Source organism: Anguilla rostrata, chromosome 6, assembly GCF_018555375.3.
Source record: "Anguilla rostrata isolate EN2019 chromosome 6, ASM1855537v3, whole genome shotgun sequence".
NCBI lineage: Eukaryota > Metazoa > Chordata > Actinopteri > Anguilliformes > Anguillidae > Anguilla > Anguilla rostrata.
The window spans coordinates 14,442,075-14,461,968 of record NC_057938.1 but is presented as its reverse complement, the minus strand read 5'-3'; the positions used below and the strand labels follow the sequence as shown (position 1 = coordinate 14,461,968).

Genomic DNA, 19,894 nt, shown 5'->3' with positions numbered 1-19,894 from the left:
ATGGAAGGTGAGGCTCTGAGGCAGGTAAGAACCAGAAACAGGTGAGACATAAAGACTGGAGAGGCTCTTAGACATGTAAGGCAGAATGACAGGTGAAGCTCTGAGACAAATGAGAGGCTGAAACAGGTGAGAGAGAATGACAGGTAAGACGCTGAGATAGGTGAGAAGCAGAAACAGGTAAGGCAGAATGACAGATGAATCTCTGAGACAAGTGAGAAGCAGAAACAGGCGAGACAGAGACAGGAAAGGCTCTCAGACAGATGAGCCACAGACTCAGGAGACCTCTCGCTGACTCCGTAATCCTTTCCCCTCTAACACTCCATCTCCTGCCTCACAGCCCCCTGCCCGCCACAGGACATTCAGGCCAACGTGAGCTGCGGCAACCATACGGGCAGCGTTTCCTGGACCCTCAGCCAGGGGGCGCTGCGCTACACTGCCATCCTGCAGAGGACGGATGGCCACGCCTCCACTTGCACCACTCAGGGCAGCACCTGTGAGGTCACCGGCTTGGCCTGCGGGGAGGCCTACACGGTGACAGTGGTGGCCCAGGGACGTACCTGCAACAGCTCGGCCAGCGCAGGTTCCTTTATCAAAACAGGTGGGCAAACCATGGGCCAAAACAAAAACAAATGCAACTGGAAATAGTTTCTTATATTATACACTTAATAATTGTTAAGTTTTCAGAATTTTTCATTTAGAATTGTTGAAGCTTAAATATGTTGAATATTATTTATCTGTGTACTTATAAAAGGTCAAAGTACACCACAATGTTATGCATGTGTCGTTCATTTATAAATTCATGAAAATTGCAATAATTCATGTTTTACGTAAATATGTAATACAATACATTTAAATACATAAATACAACATTTTTAAAAATGTAGTTTTAGACCGGTAATTTTGGTTAAATGTTCCGATAGCACCTTGCATGCCACAAAATCTGATGAGCAGCACCAGCTGTGTGGACGCCGTGGCGACGATGATGTGGAACATCAGTAAGGGAGGGGTGCTGTACTCCGTGGAGGCCACAGGCAGCGATGGTCATGCAGTTGCCTGCACGTCTGCTGGGGACAGCTGTGACCTCACCGGCCTGCATTGTGGGCAGAGCTACATCGTTACCATGACGGCCGGGGACGACACTTGCTCCAGCGCCCCCACCCAGCCTGTCACTGTCACTACAGGTAACGCTTTCACTTTTGCAGCTGCTCTGGTGATCTTTAGTACAGAAAGGGGCCTGTTCACCAATAGTCCAACAACCCACCATTCCCCAATGAAACATTTACATATTTATTTACATCGGTTTTTCTTTCTAATATAAATTTTTTTAATTGAAGTTGCATTTCTCTATGCAACCTGCACACCAACAGAACTTCTGAAGCACTCCTCCCATGTTCCCTAGCTTGTGAGCCACTGACTATATCACATCCTACTGGCCACACAGTACTACATGAGAGCTGATGTTTATCAGCCCAAAATGTGTACCTCCGGTCACTTGTAAGTACCCACCACTCCATTGGGAGGAATTAATTCAGTGGTAACCAAATGAACTCCCAGCCTACCCCTGATGGGAAGAGGCCAGTTGAAGAATGCCACTGTAGATTCCTGGTCATAGTCAACCGATGACAAAGCTGGTGAGGCTCAAACTGGTGACTGTAGGGCTCAGCTAGCCCTCATGGTGAGCGCCTTTATTGTCGCCACAGCTAATCTAAATCCGTATTTCTCTGCAGTGCCGTGCACGCCAGGGAACGTTTTGACCGAGGTGGACTGCGGCTCGAACACCATGACGGTGTCCTGGTTGGAAAGCGGCGGGGCCGAGTACTACACGGCGACGATGGAGGACAGCAATCGCCACAGCACCAGCTGCCAGAGCGTGGGCGCCAGGTGCAACGTGACGGCCCTCAGGTGCGGCGAGACGTACCGCGTGACTGTGGCCGCGTCCGACTCCCTGTGCTCCAGCCAAGCCAGCCCCGCCTCCGAGACCCCCACAGGTGCGTGAATCAAGAAAGAATCTGACACACAGAAATAATGTAACATATGAAATTGAAAGGGAAAATACCATTGGAATTGACACCATGAATATTGAAGTAAGTGAATACCTTGGCATGGATTAAGTTCATTTATCTGGTTGAGCTTTCAACAAACTCAAAATTCACAAGAAACTCTAGAAGAAAATCAACCATTTGCACATGAAAATGATTAATCAAGTAGTCAATGCAACACGATATGGTCGACTAACAAAAGTCATAATACGACATTGCCACGATTCATTCACAAATAAATGTGATTTTTTGCAGTATTTCAAGTGCTATTTTCAAAAGCACCAATTGTGAATTGCTTGTGTTGTTTGAATAGAAAGACTGCTAGCACGGGGAAATGTTTTTTTTTCCATGTTGTAAAATGCAGAGGCTAATTACCTGATGACCCGGCACCTGTGTAATACTTAGAGCAGTGTATGATATTACAGTACGCATCTTTGATGAGTGCACATGCGCTCAGGCGGTAAGCGCGGTTTGACGTTTTAAGGCCGTCTCCTTGCCTCGCAGCGCCGTGCTTGCCCAGCAACATCGAGGCCAGCGTGGACTGCCAGGATCGGAGCGCCATGCTGTCCTGGTACTACGCCGCCGGCGCCCTGTCCTACACCGCCGCGGCGCAGGCCCAGTCCGGGCCCGCCGTCGCCTGCGACGCCAACAACACCAACTGCGTGATGAGCGGCCTGGCCTGCGGGGAGCAGTACTCCGTGTCCGTCCTGGCCCAGGGAGAGACCTGCAACAGCACCGCCCACATGGCAGGCTGGCTGACCACCGGTGAGTGGAACCAAGCGCGTAACGCGTGATGACAAGATGCGGCGATTCTCACAATGTGTGACACGATGTATGCAGGCACTTCTAGAACAGGAGTGTTCTTCAGTTCTATTCAAGAAGGCCTGGCATGAGGGCAATCTTTCTTTGCAGCCCAGAAAAAAGATATCTGATTCAACTAACCAGGGTTGAGAGTAAAGACCACGATTAATGAAGTCAGCTTCACATATTGTTACTCTACTTATTTGTTCTTTTGAATAGTGCTATCAATTTAGGGAATTCTGACAGCAGTTTTTGAGTGAATATGGGGATAGGCCTGGATACAATCCGCAGTTGTCCTTAGAGAGCAATTTTTAGGTTAGCATCTGCAGTAAATAGGGAAAAATAATAGAAAAATAAAGCAACAATGAGATTTCTTACATTGACACTTTGACACAAATAATTACAGCTGGAGAGCTGGATTTAGTTATGCCATTAACCACCCCCAACTCAAAAACATGATTGAGATCAAACACCAGAAGAGACTTGACATAAGGGAGTCCCTAGCATGAGATAGTTAAGGTTCAGTGGCTACAACGAGAAGGGTGAATCCCACACTGCCGAGGAAATAGGTCCAACATCCTTAATTACAAACAGGCACAATTCTTAGCCTGTAAGGCCTTCAAGGGACCAGGAACAGGCAGTTCCTGGTGAAGTATATGCCCTGACAGGCTTTATTCTATCCTCTCCATGAGTTCTGCATTGTAAATCTCTTAAAATACATTCAAAGCATTGCTTTTTAACGTTGACTTTCAAAAATAAATGTTAACAATATTATTTTGTCCTCAAGGACATTTTAGAAAGTCAACTTTTGCAGTGTCTGAACTCACATTAATTAATTTGTAACTGAAAGGTAGGGATAATCATTCATGGCATCCATGGCAAAATATTAAAAGGGAATGCTACCGTAAATTACACTCTTACTCTCTCTCTACAGAACCTTGCGTGCCCCTGAACTTACACGTCCAGTACACCCTGTCCATCGGCCAGCTGATCTGGGATAGCGCCAAGGGCGCCACCTCCTACACTGCGGAGGCCATCACCGACCAGGGACTGAGCCATGCCTGCAACACCACCGACACCAACTGCGTCCTGCGCGACCTGGCGTGTGGCCAAGTCTACAACATCACTGTCACTGCCCACAATGAGGCCTGCAGTGACACTGTCACTTCTGACGCATTTTACCTCACCACAGGTAAGTCACATGACCAGTGGCTCCTGTACTCGGAAGCCGAATACTATTTTATATGTTTCGCCTGCATGTTATGGGAAAAATATTGGCTGGTGCTGAGTGGTGTTATAACTCAATTGTATAAGAGGTCATTACCAAAGCAGCATTAAACCTTTAGCTAGCCAACATACAATTTAAAATCATATATAGCTACTTGAATTCAGTTCTTGATTGTTCATTTGTACTGGCAGGCGCACTTAGTTATGCTAGCTAACTGGTTAACGAACTACGGCTAGCAAAAGCTACTACAGTTAAACTTTGGTACTTGTTGAAAGCAAGCTACTTAATTGTCATTGGTAGATGGCTCCAAGGTTGTACTGGGAAGCAGTCAGTCACCATCAATGTCCAACTTAGCATATGAGCTTCACGTTACACATTTACAGAACCATGTCCTCCTGAGAATGTGCAAGCCAGCGTTGAGTGTGAGAGCGGGGATGGACTGGTGTCCTGGGAGCAGAGCGAGGTGGCTGTTGGGTACGTAGCCTTCCTGGAGGGGCGAAATGGAGATTTGGCCTACTGCAGCACAGCAACGACATCATGCAGCCTGGCTGGCCTGCACTGTGGCACTGTCTACTACGTCTACGTGCGAGCCCTTGGACAGGTCTTCAACAGCACTGACAGCACCAGCATCACCTTGACCACAGGTGAGCGTCCAGAAGAGCAGCAGTCTGAAGCCTCGCTGCTTACTCATTTCCGGTTTCATTATGACATATTTAGGTGTACATGGAGCCCTAAAATTTCAAAAAGAATTGGGCTCATCTCAAGTTCACTTGGGTGACCCTTGGAATGTTCCTACCCTGGTTTTGCTAATAAATGCATGCGCCCAGTTCTTAAGAACTGCAGTTGACTTGCACCATCCTTTATGATGATACCATTGATGGATCAGAACTTTAAATATGTATAAAAAAGAAACCAAAATGAGAAAAATAGTATTTGTGTTGTAATCAGACATTCTTTGCAATTTATGACAATACGTAGCACAAGCTAAATAGAACTGGATGATGGTGTTGTTTTGACTGAATCATGCAATTAGCCTCAAAAGCCCTAAAACCGAGCATGTCTCATTAACGTGACTCCCACCCTCTCCAGCCCCCTGTGTGCCAGACAGCGTGGTTGCCCATGTGGACTGTGTGGCTGAGACGGCAACATTCTCCTGGAACTTCACTGACGGGGCTCAAACCTACACAGCGACTGTGGCGGGCTCTGGCGGTGACCAGGCTTCCTGCACCACCCAGGATAGCTACTGCAATGTCACTGCACTCAACTGCGGCGAGACCTACAACCTTACCCTCAAATCAACCAATCAGCAGTGCCAGATCATCACCGCTACTGGGGTCACCTTCCAGACCAGTGAGTGAAGCTGTGAAACCAGCCATTTCACCAGTCATCTTTCTATTTAACCGGAGTAGTTCATTTTCCAAAGAGCTGCAGAAGGAACTTAACCAGTTTGACTGTTCATGGTTCATCTTCCTACGGATTTCAATCTCTCCCTGACTGTAACTGGGACCTCCTATTAGTATCCCATTTAACAGCTCATCTTCTCTTTATCAATGGATGTGACCTTGAAACTTGATGTATTTTTGATTGGAGTTCTTTACGGGGTTTGCCATTTAGGAATACTGCCCTATGTTCACCAAATTGCACTTTCAGATTTGTACTGTAAATCAAAACCAGTATATAAATACATTACTATTAGTATTATTATTATTGTGTGTGGTAGGGCTCACTTCACTTATTGGTAAACATTCTGCATTGAGCAAAGCCTCATTCCCTCTTGCCTGAGCGACCTCTGACCCCTGCGCTCCCTCACGTCCTGTCCACAGGGCCGTGCACTCCCCAGAACGCGGCGGTGGATCTGCAGTGCGGCACTCGTGCGGCTGTCCTCACCTGGGAGCGGCGGGACGAGGTAGAGCTCTACACAGCCAGCGCCGTGACGAGCACCGGCGCCCGGTCCGTGAGCTGCAACTCCACCGGCGACACCTGCCTCTTCCCCAACCTGGACTGCGGGGAAACCTACACCTTCACCATCACCGCACACGCCGGCACGTGTCACAGCGAGCTCAGTGACACTGTGGACATTGTCACAGGTAACATTCTCCTCCTCTCCCCTGGCCTCACCAGTATTGTGCCAATAATATCTCGTATAGGCTACTTTTCTGTTCCATTAAATTTTCTCAGAGCTTCTTTGGAGCAATATGGTGTTGTGCAGATATTTAGGTTTGCTTGGTAGGATTTCTCACTGTAATCCAAGAGCATGCAAACAATAAATGGCAGTTTAAGTTACAGCTCAGGAAGCAGCAATGTTAAACTTTTTTAAAAATAAAAAAAGTTCTAAAATATTAAAAATAACTAATTGAAAAACTGAAGTTAAACACTGTTAATCAACCCTAGATGTTTACTCGTTGTTCTCTGAGCACCGGGACACATTGCGGTGTAGCTGGACGATTCAGAAAGCATCTTGCAGCCCAAGTTGTGGGACAGTGAGAAGTGTGTGTGGCATTCTGATGTGACACCATCATCCCTCTGTACAGAGCCGTGCAGGCCCGAGCACGTGACCGCTCAGGGAGCCTGCAGCCAGGGGGCGCTGGTCCTGGATTGGGACGAGGCCAAGGGGGCGTTGGCATACACCGTGAGCGCCGTGGGAGACCTGGGCTACATCATGGCTTTCAATGCCACTCAGAACACCTTGGAAGAGGAGCTTCCCTGTGGTCAGAGCTACAGCATCAACGTGGTCGCCCAGGACGACCGCTGCCAAAGTCCCCAGAGCAACCCGGTCGAGTTCAGAACTGGTATGACCTACACGAGGAGCCCGTTCCCCAAGATGCATGACCTAGTTTGATCACACCCAACCACATTCAGCAGCCTGGTTCATCAGACAGACATGACTCCTGTCTCTCCCCCAATACATTCACAGTCAGCATGTGATATACCTCTCATGTGTGGTGAATGTATGTATTGAGTACATGATCACCATCCCCAGGAGTAAACCAGCTAACTTGACTTCTAATGAACAGATATGTCTGTCTTTTTTCAGCTGACTAATTTTTAAAAAAAGACTGCTGACAGGATAGGGGATTTAGAAAAAAATGCAAAAATTGTAACTGCAGCTTCCAGCTGTTTTTGTCTGCTGAAAAAGCCAGCCCTCCTCTAACAGTTCACTATACACTATATTGTGAGCCACTCTGGATAAAATCACTTTGTAAATGTCTGCCCTGCATGAATGCTTCAGAGTAATATCCCTGGTCTGAAGCCACCTGTATGTTGTGCACCATGCTGAAAGTCTCTCAGGTCAGGAGTGTCTGCTGTTTAAATTTCACTGTAAATGGCTACACTGTATGAAAGCTTTAGAGCTGAAGCCTTGCTCTGAGACCCCCTGCTCTCCTCCCTCCTTAGCTCCATGCAAGCCCCAGCACCTGGAGAGCTACATCCGGTGTGAGGCTAGCCTGGGCTCAGTGAGCTGGGCGGCAAGCGATGGGGCGGAGTCCTACATGGCGGTGGCGGTGGGCCAGGACAGCCACACCCACATGTGCACCACCAACGGCACGGTGTGCACCTGGAACGACCTGCACTGCGGCGATGTCTACACCGTCCACGTGGTTGCCCAGGAGAACATGTGCACCAGCTCCCCGAGCAACGGCACTGTCATTCACACAGGTAAACGTTGTGCCTCATACTCTGTGTCAGCTCTTCTTTACCCCTTTACAACAATGGGATGCATGTGTGGTACAGAATATTAGGGAAAGGATGTTTCTCATATACTGCTACTCTTGCTACTACCACTAATAATATTAATAACAACGAAGGTGGAACTAAAGAACTCAAAGGATACACCTTCTATTTCACAAAAAGCCTTCTGGGAGTTGTAGTTTTAAATGACTCACTGTTGCCTACAGCACCCTGTGTACCTCAGAACCTGGTGCCCGCGTTTGACTGTGGTCTGAAAGTGGCGTCCCTCACGTGGAACGCCAGTGCGGGGGCGGAGATCTACATGGTTGTGGCAGAAAGCGGCGACGGGCACAGGCTGGAGCTGAGCACAAACGAGACCAGGGCTCACTTCACAGAGCTCTCCTGCGGCCAGACGTACAGCCTCACCGCTGCCGCCATCAACCAGGAGTGCAGGAGCGCGCAGAGCGTGCCAGTGCTCATACAAACAGGTATGTCAACAAGCATCCTGTTCCACTACCTCCAGTTGTGACATGTAAGTGACATGATACAGGGCTCCTGGTGGTGCACACGGTTGAGAGAGTTGTTCCCAATGCAGTCTGCTCCACAGTCTGGATCTACTCCTGACTGGACCACTGGCTGGGAATCCCAGAGTGGTGCATAAACAGTGTGGATTCCACTCTGTATGGTGTTCCCTTTTCCATTATGCAGTAGCTGGGCGACTGCATTCTGCCTGCACATCTGTATGGTGTTTGGTGCTGCATCCGTGCATTATTCCTGTGGAAAAGGGACTGCAAAGTGGCAAGACCAGCGCTTGTGGGCAGCCCTCCCCAATCAAAGATAGACGCTGCATGTGATGGGAAGGGCCTACAGTTACCATTGGGCATTTCAAATTACAATTGGAATGGAGAACATGAACATTGTACATCTGAATTAGTTGCGTATGCACATTAAGTTTCAGGGCTGGATGCTGGCCCACTGCATAGCCATTTGTGCCATGACAATAAGCCCCCTGCTGTAAGTCCTCTTTGATAAGCAGGTTGATTTGAGCACTAACTTGCTTATAGAAAAACATGGAACTGCTCTTCATTGCAGTGAGGTAGGGGGATGATAAGGTGTATGAAAATGTAGAAAATGAAAGAATGTCACAGTGTCCAATAAAACAATTTATTCCTCCCTTTTCCCCACAGAGCCCTGTGCGCCAACTGCCGTGAGCAGCGAACTTGACTGCATCTCCAACATCGCCGTGGTGACCTGGGTGGCGAGCAACGGGTCCCAGCACTACACGGCCACCGTTCAGGCGGCGGGCGGGGAGACGCAGACCTGCATGTCCTCCAGCAGCCTGTGCAGCATCCCCAGCCTGAGCTGCGGTCAGACGTACACGGTGTCGGTCACCGCCTCCAACACGCAGTGCAGCTCCGCGGCAACCGCCGCCTCCGCCAGCCTGACCACAGGTGAGAGCACCGCCCGCTGCAGGGAGAGGGACAGCGGCGACGCGGGGGCACTTTCTGGGACATCAGTCCCCCTGTGGGGCTGCTGATGGTCAGACCAGTGTAGTTATTGTTTGGATATTTTTTGTAGACCTCCTGCATTGCACTCTCACACTGAAGTGCACTATTAGCAGACTTTTAGTGCTCTACTATGCAATTTAGGCAGTTTTTCATAATTACTGGTATGACTCGTAAAATAAGGGTGCATTATTTTTACTTTTTAGTATTATTGTGCATTATGGTGCTGATGATGAACTCATTTCCTTTTGGGGATTAATAAAGTCCATACGTCCATCTCAGCTAAGCTGCTGTCCTGTTCTCTCCTCCCCCCACAGTCCCTTGCGCCCCATCCAATCTGGCAGTGGAGCTGGACTGCGCAGACAACACCGCTGCGGTGTCCTGGAACCGCAGCCAGGGGGCGCTGTCGTACAGGCTCACGGCTCAGAGCAGCAGAGGCAGCCCCTCCAGCTGTGCGAGCGCCGACCCCCCCTGCAGCCTGGCCAATCTCACCTGCGGCGCGCCCTACACGGTGCACGTGGTGGCCGTGGGGGCCACATGCTCCAGCCTCCCCGGAGCTTCTGTGGAGTTCCAGACAGGTACCAACAAGCACCAAAAAACACCCAAAGAGGAGTGCTGTACATGTCAGAAAGACCTGGAATTATTTCTAATCTCAAACTGCATCTTCTATCAATCCTTGTTGCACACCACTCCATTATAGATGCTGCCCAAGAGAGAGAGTTCACTAACTCTCAATACAACATTTAAATAAAAGAAAAAAGGTGCAACACTATTTAAAAATCTATATTTTATTGAGCAAAGTAGCAGGAACGTTTCTTGAAATGCAAACATGAATTTCTGGTCCTGAGATCAACTTTTCCACCGTACTGTCCATTATTCTCAACTATATATATTTTGTGGCTTTGCTGAACTGTATAATTACTTTTAGTTTGTGACACTAATTCATGGTTTTCTAATTTCTGTCAGCCTTAGATTCCTTAAATTCCTGAAGGCAATATTGGCTTTTGCAAAAAAATAATAAATAAAATAAATAAATACTCATTTTAAGCCACCCAAAATGAAGTTTACCTCCTAAGAAGAAGACTACTACAGGAAACAATACAGTCTTCGCTGATGTTCTTCTCTTCTGAAAACCAGTGCCTTGTGCCCCGGAGATCAGCATGGCCCACCTGGACTGCTTTACCAGCTCAGCGCTGCTGGAGTGGCACTATGCTGAGGGGGCCACCTCCTACACCGCCACGGCCGAGTCCGACAGCGGTGATGTCACCGTCTGCTACACCAACTACACCAACTGCGAGATTGCGGACATGGGGTGCGGCCAGGTGTACACGGTGACCATGGTGGCTTCGGACGGCAACTGCAATAGCTCACAGAGCGCCGGCTGGGAGATCGCGTCAGGTACCGGCCGCCTGAAGCACTGATTACAGAGCGAGGCTTCGTCAACTCCTCAATAGATGACTGAGCTGTCAATCATTTGAGATAAAATAGAAAGGTTTTTCTCTGCATAGGAAAACACAATTTCTTCAAGTGAATGACTTGAAGAGTGAATGAGTGAGTCAAGTGAATGACTTGAAGCTCTCCAATTTACATTAATTTGTATGGGAAAAAAAATTCTGTTCTATATGTAGTTTCACTTTTTTTGTAATATAACTGCAACCTCCCATGCGCAGAGTGGAATCCCCTGGTTGGTGACTCCAATCTTGCACCTAATGAGACTTGTTCAAGAACTGTTCAAGTTGAATATGTACTCGCAACGTTCATTTCCAACTGTTCACTGATGTTACCCCCCATCCCCCAGTGCCCTGTCCCCCTCAGAATGTCGTATCCCAGCTGGACTGCGGCACCAACGCTGCCCGTGTGGAGTGGGAGGGCAGCGTCGGGGCGGAGTCCTACACGGTGCTTGCCGTTGGCAAGGAGGGCCACGTCGCCCAGTGCAACACCACGGGGCTGGCCTGCGAGGTGGTGGACCTCATGTGCGGCTGCATCTACAACGTCAGCGTGGTCGCCCACAATGAGCACTGCAACATCTCCGAAAGCGCCACCACCCAACTGCAGACCGGTGGGCGCTACTTTCTGTTGCTGTTTCTCAATATATTCATTCACTTCCTGAACTGTATCTCTCCGTTTATACTCAGATCATTTGTGAGGGCTTTTTGTGACCGGTGGGCGAGGGTTTATTGTATCTCCATATGTTTCTAAATTCAGTGACCATGTACTTTCTGTACTGCATTCTGTACATGCCGTTTCACAGCAACATTACATATTTTCTCTGCGTCCTGCAGTGTGGCGGTCAGCAGTTGCAAAACAAAGTGGAATGGCTGTACTACGTCATTCTCTTTCCCTCTACATGTGGGGGGAAAGATAATGTGTGAACACATAGATGTGTGAACACGCAGTGAGACAGATACACCATCGGTATCAAAATATCAGTTCAGGGCCCTACCCACCTGAGTAATGTCACTTCCTGTCATCCCCACAGTACCCTGCCCTCCACAGCAGGTGGAAACAAGTGTTGACTGTGACACAGGGGCAACAGCGGTGTCCTGGGAGCACAGCTACGGCGCCACCTCCTACTCTGCTGTAGCCCAGGGAAACGGAGGCTACGCTTCCTACTGCAACACCAGCGACACTGTCTGCCAGTTCACTGACCTGCTGTGTGGCATGACCTACAGCTTCACCGTTATCGCCTCCGATGATGACTGCATCAGCACAGAGAGCAGCCCAGTGTATCAGAACACCAGTAAGAGACTATACACACTCTGTGCGACTCTCAGGGGCTCCCAAAACTACATTTTTGTTGGAAATGAAAATACTGTCAATTTACCTAGAGTTAATAAGCTTTCACCTATCCTATTTTCTGTCTCGCCACCATCCATCAACGGCATAACATTGTGGAAATAACATGCGCAACATGCAAATTTTTCAAAACATGATTTAATGTAACCCCTTATCTTTAATACAAAATATTAATTTCATTTTTTGGGCCAGTTGACAGCCCTAGTGGAAACAAGAACAATTTTGGTCAATGTGTATTTCAGTGACTGGACAAACGCTGAAAATGTGTATGACTTTATAATAAACCTGTGTGACAGCAGATTGTATACTTAAACCAGTATGACTAGTAGCAAATATATTTTTAAGACAAAAACACCCCTTTTCCAGCATCCATGGTGTGTGACCTCATTTATTCTCCCCCACCCAGTCCTGTGCGAGCCCCAGAATGTCAGTGCGGAGCTGGACTGCAGTAGCAACGTGGGCCTGGTGGCGTGGGAGATTGGAGAGGGCGTGGCCTCCTACCGCGTGCAGGCCGTGGGCCCTGACGGGCACCGGACCCAGTGCAACAGCAGCTCCACCAGCTGCCAGCTGCCCGACCTGCACTGCGGCCAGAGATACAACCTGACTGTCACGGCCCAGGACCAGCTGTGCGACAACAGCAACTCCTTCCTGACCCTGCAGTCTGGTGGGTTTGCCTTGATTTCAGGACAACATTACTAACTGGATTACTACCCAACTGTGATATATACAACAATCTCTAATCACTCTAGGCCTAGTGGTGGTTCAGGTGGAGTATTTCTGAAGTTTAGCAATTCTGCCCCTGCTGTAGGGCCCTGCCAGCCCCAAAACGTTCAGATGACCCTCCAGTGCAGCTCCAGCTCCGCCTCCGTGACCTGGGACCGGGGCAGCGGCGCCACCTCTTACGCAGTGGAAGGCAGGGCTGCCGACGGCCACCAGGCCTCCTGCAACACCAGCGCCACCCACTGCGACCTAGAGGGACTGCGGTGCGGTCAGACCTACGACGTGTCCGTCGTGTCCCAGGACGACTCCTGTGACAGTGCGGCGAGCGCCATGTCCAGCATGCGGACAGGTCAGCCGAGGAACACGCTAACCAAATTACAATATGTAATGTTCTGCCTTTAGCCACATTTCGAACTAGCTCTACAGCAAGGCTAAGAAACACTTTCATTCATTATATTTGTTTGTTAGTTTTGAGGTATTTGTTCACAGGTGTTTCTGGTTAAGAACATTAATGTGGTCTAGTCATTGACTGGAAGATCCTTTGTCCCGATCAGACTAAAAACTTCTCAGTCCATCTGACAGCCTAATCACCCACTGCACCTAATTGACTATTCAGTTCCTTGCTTCTCCTACCCAATTTTATTCCCCAGCTCAAGTTTTCAGTTGACCTACCTGGGTATGCAAAGGCAATTTTTAAAATGAACTCTGAAGCCTCACCTCTTTGTCTCTGTTCTCTTCCATTTCCAGCTCCTTGTCCCCCTCAGAATGTAGAAGCTCAGATATCTTGCGACTCCGGGACCCTGGTGGTGACGTGGGAACCCAGCGCAGATGCCGATTCGTTCCATGTGGTGGCTGACGATGAGGACGGGGCCGACCTTTCCTGCGATACCAACGGCACTCGGTGCTCCATGGAAAACCTGCCTTGTGGCCACACCTACTCCGTCACCGTCGCAGCTGTCCGGGGAGGCTGCCATGGTGACCCGAGCCAGGCTGTCCAAGTGTCTTCAGGTACTCCTTTGCCTCTAACCACACTGAAGTGCATTCCCTACAGTGCTCTGTCTCAGTCCGCAACCCAGCTATAAAAAATACAGCAACTGTGCATTTATATGAGAGAATCAAAGACTCTCCTAAGGAGTTAGTCTGGGAATTGCAGCTGTTTGAAGTAGCATCAGTGCACACATATATCATTTATTTTCTGGAGGGTTAAATGTCTCCTTTTCCAGGCTTTGAATTTCCCCATTTTGTTGGGCTAAAATACTGGTCTTGCCAAAGCCAAAATTTCATACAGCACAAAAGACAAAACAAAAGCCGGTAGGCCTCAAGGCCAAAATAAATTAGACATGAGGACATCAAGGCAAAAAAGCACATTGTAAAAGCACTATCGCACTATCAAATGTCACAAGAGAAAGGAGCACACAATTTAAAAACCATTTATTGTCTTCTTATTCTGAACTTATTCTGATTCAAGCGATATCGCTTGATCGTTGTCAATGCTATCCATGAGCTTAGGGCTCCTATCCTACTTAAGAAGCTATGGTTTTTCTAATGCTGCATAAATGTGGGCTATAATTGTGGACTCGTTTAATTACTTGGTCAGCCAAATTTATTACCGCCATATTTGGCTATCAACTGTGGTTCCTGCGAAGGCAAAGGATTCTAACTCCATAAGGTGAAATGGGTTCCTCAGAATGTCTCCTATTTGAATCAGATGAGTTTCAGACAATGCGTACTGTACATTCTAGGAATTGCGAATTGGTTTGATCAATTTTCCATCATTATTTCTATAGATTTTCTGTTGTTCATTAAATCCCCATGTCAGAGTAAAGGAATGTACATTGTAACATGCTGTGTATTTGTTGTGTGTTCCAGCACCATGTGTGCCTCAGGATGTCGCAGGCAACCTGGACTGCATCACAAATTCAGTTTTGGTCACATGGCTCCCTAGCCAGGGGGCACAGAGCTACACGGTGCTCGCGCAGGGGATGGACGGCAACAACTCCTCCTGCTCTTCCACTGAGCCCTCCTGCAATGTGCCTGACCTGAGCTGCGGGGTCCTCTACACCTTCAATGTCACTGCCTCTAACGGCCACTGCCAGACCCAGGCTGAAACTACCTTCGAGATCAGAACAGGTAACCATGCCAGCCTATTCCTACTCCACTCATGTAGCTACAACCCACAATTCTCAATATTCCCTATATAAACACACTGTTATGACCCTTAAATCTTGCAGTTGTAAAAATAAAAGATATGGCCTCTTGTTTTTTTTTTTGAAAGCATTGTCAAAACAGTAAGGCTTTAGAGAAGTGGTTTGGTTACTGCTGATTGAGACCCACTGGTGGACTGTGGGCAGTAGCGGACCATGAAGTAATGAAGGAAATTAAGTTGGCATGAGAAAGCTAACCTGAGATGGTCGTCCTGCAGCTCCGTGTGACCTCAGCACCATCGACGCCGTAAGCGAGTGCCACAGCGGCATCATCCAGGTGACGTGGGATTCGATGGAGGGCTTGCCACTATACGTTGCCACAGCCGAGGGCAATGACCACAGCATCCTCACCTGCAACAGCACCACGTCCTCCTGTGACCTGGTGGGGGCGCAGTGCGGTACCCACTACACCATCATTGTGGCTGCACCCTCTGACAACTGTAGCAGCCTGAGGAGTCCCCCTCTCAAGATCAGCACAGGTACAGCCCCCCCCCCAATATTCTGCATTGTTGCATTAAACCGCATGCTCTCATCTATCGTCTTTTTTTTTTTTTTGCTGATCCCTTGCATCATATCAAAACATTTTTGGGAATAGCTTTTAGTTCTTCTGTACCTTGTCTATTGAATTCAATTTCAATTCATTTCAAAAGCCTAGCCAGTTGGCCTTGTAAAATTAGGTTTTGCAGGTTCTTGTGTGCTTATTACTGTTAGATTGTACTTTATGATTATGACTCTAAGTTTAATTTTGTAGTGAAGTGCCTTGTAATGATGTGCCTTGAAGTGGTTTGTAAGTGGCTTGTTGCTTTGCATTGCACTGCACCATCCTACATGCACTGTGGATGTCCTGTGTCCCCCTAGCAGGCTGAAATAGAGGGAACAATGAGCAGGAAGCGTTATAACTGTGGATTTTGAATTCTGATTCAAGCTGACGAAGTACGCAAACGGTTCCCTACCTCTGGTTCTAGAATCATGTGTGACCGGAATTTTCCTCTCACCTTTCAGCGCCGTGCGCCCTTGAAGACGTGGTCGCCCATGCAGATTGCGAGTCTCAGGGCGTCTTGGTCTCCTGGGCCCCATCCCTGGTGGCGGAGTCCTACCACCTCACAGCCATGGGGAGAGATGGGGACCTGCGGGAGTGCAACACCACGAACACCAACTGCACCCTGGAGGAACTGCAGTGCGGCCAGCCCTACAGCCTCTCTGTGATCGCCAGCACTGGAAATTGCACCAGTCCAGCCAGCCTGGAAGTCACATTCAACTCAGGTACGCGCCCCTCTGCACCAAGCAGGGACCTGTGATTGGTCCGCCAAAATGCTTCCTCTCAGTTTATAGGACTCACTTCAGCTTGACTCAACATTCATTTTGTGTGATCATCCATAGTGCCCTGCATGCCAGACGGCTTGTCTGTGGAGGCCGAGTGTGGGAATGGCTCAGCGCTTCTCACATGGGCTGAAAGCGAAGGATCCGTGGAGTACTTCGCCTGCGCACAGGGTGAAAACGGAGATATGCTCTACTGCGACAGCATGGACACGTCCTGCACTATCGAGGGACTGGAGTGTGGGGCCTTGTACAACTTCTCTGTGCAGGCTTCGGATGGCATCTGCAATGGATCATTCAGCCAGCCACTGCTCGAGGGATCAGGTAACTTTTCTCCCCTAAATATGATAAATACATATAACATGTACACAGACCATGGGAGCTTGCCAGTTTCGAATGGGATTCCAAGTTTGTGTATCCATACCCCACCTAGAGATCAACAGTCCTTAAGTCTTAAGCGCATATTGATACATGTTAACTGCAAACATTTAAACATTTAGGTTCTGAGCTGAAACAAAGACCAGAAGCCTCTCTATCCATGGTGGACACCACTGCTCCAAAATGGCAGTCTTTCTGAACTCACACTAATTGTTACTTGCTTGGTGTTGCTGCCCCTTGCCTCTCTAGCTCCTTGCCCACCCGACGCAGTGCAGACACGGCTTTTGCCCATGCGGGAGGAATCGCAGGCGATGAGAGTGTCCTGGAGCCAGGTGGACTGTCCAAATGTGATGTATCTGGCGGTGGCCACGGGGAACATCCAGGGTGATGTCCAGGAGCAATTTGAGCTGTCTTCTTATTGGACGGATTCCACCTTCTTTGAGTTCCTCCTGCCTTGCAGCTCCTCCTACAGCGTGACTGTGAAGGCCAGAAATCCTGCAGGCAGCAGCCAGCCCTCTGTGGCCCACACTGGAACCACAGGTACCAAGCAGGATGACTCTGAAGACAGCACAAAAAGCCAATAAATATAGATGTATTACAATTCCAGCAGCTGTGTGACTGTGAGGGCTGTAAGTGGGGTGGGGTTTAGTCAGTGGATGGGAGACCTCACAGGATAAACTGACTGCTGCTGGAGGTGATGTGGGTGGGTCAGTGGGGAGCAGTCTTCTTTCTGGACCAAGCAGACAACCTGCACCAGCACCGGCAGTCCTGTCTCACCTTCATAGATAAATATTCCACGCCAGCCCTTGTCACAAAGAGTAGGGGTTCACTGGTGTCCTGGCCAAATTCAACCTAAAACTACTGAACATGAAGCTAATTTAACTATTGTAATACCATTTAAAAACTCAGTTTAATCCAAAATAGCATTTTACATAACAAAAAATGTATTAATTCACGAATAGAGAACCCCTAACGTAGAATCTAAATGGCACAATTTCCTTTCAGCTCCCTGCCCTCCACTGGCTGTCACATTCAGTGAAAGCAACACCTCCACCGTCCTCTCTTGGAATGCCTCTGTCTTCGCAACACGATATACCGTCTATGAGCTGTCCAGCACTGGCAGGTCTCAGGTCTGCAAAACTGCCCAGCTCTCTTGCACACTGGTCAGTGTCAACAGGAGTGCCATCGAGGTTACTGCCAGCAACTCTGCAGGAGAGAGCAACCCAACAAGAGACGTCCAAGGTAGGGACTTTAATACATACTTCACCCCTGAGGTTTTCTTATAGACAGGAGTGATACATTAACTGCTCCTGTAGCTAGATTTTTGGAATCAGCCGTGTCAAAGAAAATAATATAATGCAAAGGCAGGACTAAGACTCATTATGTAGATCCCATTTTTGCTTCAGTCATTTCAGTCTATTCAACAAAAAATGGAATTGAAAATAAAGGACATGGAAATATGACACTGCATCAGCTTCTGCTTAAGCCTTACTTGACATTTTTTACAACAGATCCACTGCTGCGTCGCAAACGAAGAGATTTGTCCGATATCGAGATCACCGGTAAGCAATGGAATTACATTGTAGAGTGCCCTATAAATGCATGATAATGGTAGTGTGAAATTTGTTTTTTTTTTTTGCTATGTTTAAGGCATTTGGATCTGAAATCAAAAGACAAATATGAGATAGAAGTAGGGACAATCAACTTTTTATTTCATGGTATTTACATGCATATATGTTTTACCATTTTACAGAAACAGTTGTTTTTTCAAAGTCAAAACTTAATTTTGCACAGCTGAAAATGAGGGGACAACACGAAAACAGCAGTTTCTGTAAAATGGTAAAACATAAATTGTAAATATCATGCAATAAAAGCTGGTAATCAGTACTTTTGTCTCACATTCATCTTTTTATCTGAAATCCAAATGCCTTAAGTAAATAGAAAAAATAACAAATTTCATTCAACCATTAACATACTTTTGGAGGTTACTGTAATGTATCACCAGTGAATGCAGTCAAGACATTTTAGTCACGTTGCTGATGTTTGACAATAATGTGTGTTTCACTACATATCCCAATGTTTTTTTTTCTTTCAACAGCAGGGCTACTCGCTCCACAGGTATCGGTAACAGCCTTGAGCGGTTCCTCACTGAGAGTGGAATGGTCAAGAGTAACTGGCGCCACGTCCTACATTTTGACTGTTGAAGAGCAGTCCAGCACAGGACCAGTTAGCCCAAAGGTACTGACCGTGACCAGTGAGGAATCCACAGTGACTGACCTGAAGTTCGGCACAATGTACTGTGTTGTAGTCACCGCCAGGACCTCCCTCAGCACCATCACCTCTTCTCAGCCTGTCTGCGTGGTCACCATAGCGCAAGCAAATGGTTAATTCCACTGACTCCTTCAGGCATCCATCCAGAGCAGTTGTGCATGATGCAGCAAAAGAGGACGGGCTCTAGTCATAGAATAAATGATGAGATCCATTTCGGAGCTCCAGGATCTTTCCTTTGGGGAAGGAGGAAGTTGGGAGGGGCAACGGAAGAGGAAAGTTTTACTCTTATAAATGTTGAAAGCAATTTGCTGTCCATTTCTGAATTTTTTTTACATTTTCAGGTGAAGCTGTTTTAAATGACGTTGAATTAGAAGCCATGAATCTGAATGATTATCTTTTTTTTTACATGAACAGTAGGTTAGGTTGAAAAACTGGGGATTGAAATACTATAAAATAGCAAGAAATGACTTTAGTTTTCACAAACCATTTTGAGGTTGGTAAAAAGTAAATATTAGGAACCTCTGACAGATTTCAAAGTATTTCTTAGGTTTTTATGTATAATTATATCATAATGTTACTTTCCAATAACCACTACATGTATTTCAATGTATCTCATTTTAATCACATATGTACACTAATGTTAACATAGATTTAGATCAAATAAATGCTAATTTACCAAGCAGTGTTGTTAATTATACATCTTACTGTCCAGTATGCTTTATAAATTGTGACAATGTGTGATAATCTATTAGCCCTATTTATTCATTTCAACCCATAATTTAAGGAATAAAAATGTTGAAATATTTCCCTGCTCCATAAAAGTAAACTGAAAATTCAATTATTTGGTCAGTGGTTTTGGGAGTTTACACACAAAACACAAGATCAATTTGATCAGTCAAGACTAGATCTAATCGAGCTTAACCTTATATCACAGATGTTGTCATGTGCGCCTTTTATTGTGGATCACTG

The 19,894-nt window shown here is 47.3% G+C and overlaps 1 protein-coding gene across 1 annotated transcript in view; it reads left to right on the top strand.

Annotated features, from left to right (window-relative positions):
* The window catches only part of LOC135257942 (uncharacterized), a 37,354-nt gene extending 17,749 nt beyond the window's left edge, over window positions 1–19,605 (top strand). Inside the window, exons 31-57 of the mRNA XM_064341161.1 lie at window positions 338–598; window positions 921–1,181; window positions 1,728–1,988; window positions 2,544–2,804; window positions 3,775–4,032; window positions 4,452–4,712; window positions 5,158–5,418; window positions 5,892–6,155; window positions 6,600–6,857; window positions 7,462–7,722; window positions 7,962–8,222; window positions 8,922–9,185; window positions 9,557–9,817; window positions 10,377–10,637; window positions 11,038–11,298; window positions 11,719–11,979; window positions 12,442–12,699; window positions 12,844–13,104; window positions 13,503–13,763; window positions 14,625–14,885; window positions 15,178–15,438; window positions 15,962–16,222; window positions 16,340–16,600; window positions 16,904–17,194; window positions 17,660–17,896; window positions 18,166–18,216; window positions 18,753–19,605. Coding sequence (XP_064197231.1) covers window positions 338–598; window positions 921–1,181; window positions 1,728–1,988; window positions 2,544–2,804; window positions 3,775–4,032; window positions 4,452–4,712; window positions 5,158–5,418; window positions 5,892–6,155; window positions 6,600–6,857; window positions 7,462–7,722; window positions 7,962–8,222; window positions 8,922–9,185; window positions 9,557–9,817; window positions 10,377–10,637; window positions 11,038–11,298; window positions 11,719–11,979; window positions 12,442–12,699; window positions 12,844–13,104; window positions 13,503–13,763; window positions 14,625–14,885; window positions 15,178–15,438; window positions 15,962–16,222; window positions 16,340–16,600; window positions 16,904–17,194; window positions 17,660–17,896; window positions 18,166–18,216; window positions 18,753–19,042 — 6,869 coding nt within the window. The 3' untranslated portion in view covers window positions 19,043–19,605. The remainder of the gene's footprint in view (window positions 1–337; window positions 599–920; window positions 1,182–1,727; window positions 1,989–2,543; window positions 2,805–3,774; window positions 4,033–4,451; window positions 4,713–5,157; window positions 5,419–5,891; window positions 6,156–6,599; window positions 6,858–7,461; window positions 7,723–7,961; window positions 8,223–8,921; window positions 9,186–9,556; window positions 9,818–10,376; window positions 10,638–11,037; window positions 11,299–11,718; window positions 11,980–12,441; window positions 12,700–12,843; window positions 13,105–13,502; window positions 13,764–14,624; window positions 14,886–15,177; window positions 15,439–15,961; window positions 16,223–16,339; window positions 16,601–16,903; window positions 17,195–17,659; window positions 17,897–18,165; window positions 18,217–18,752) is intronic.
* The last annotated feature ends 289 nt before the right edge of the window (window positions 19,606–19,894 follow it).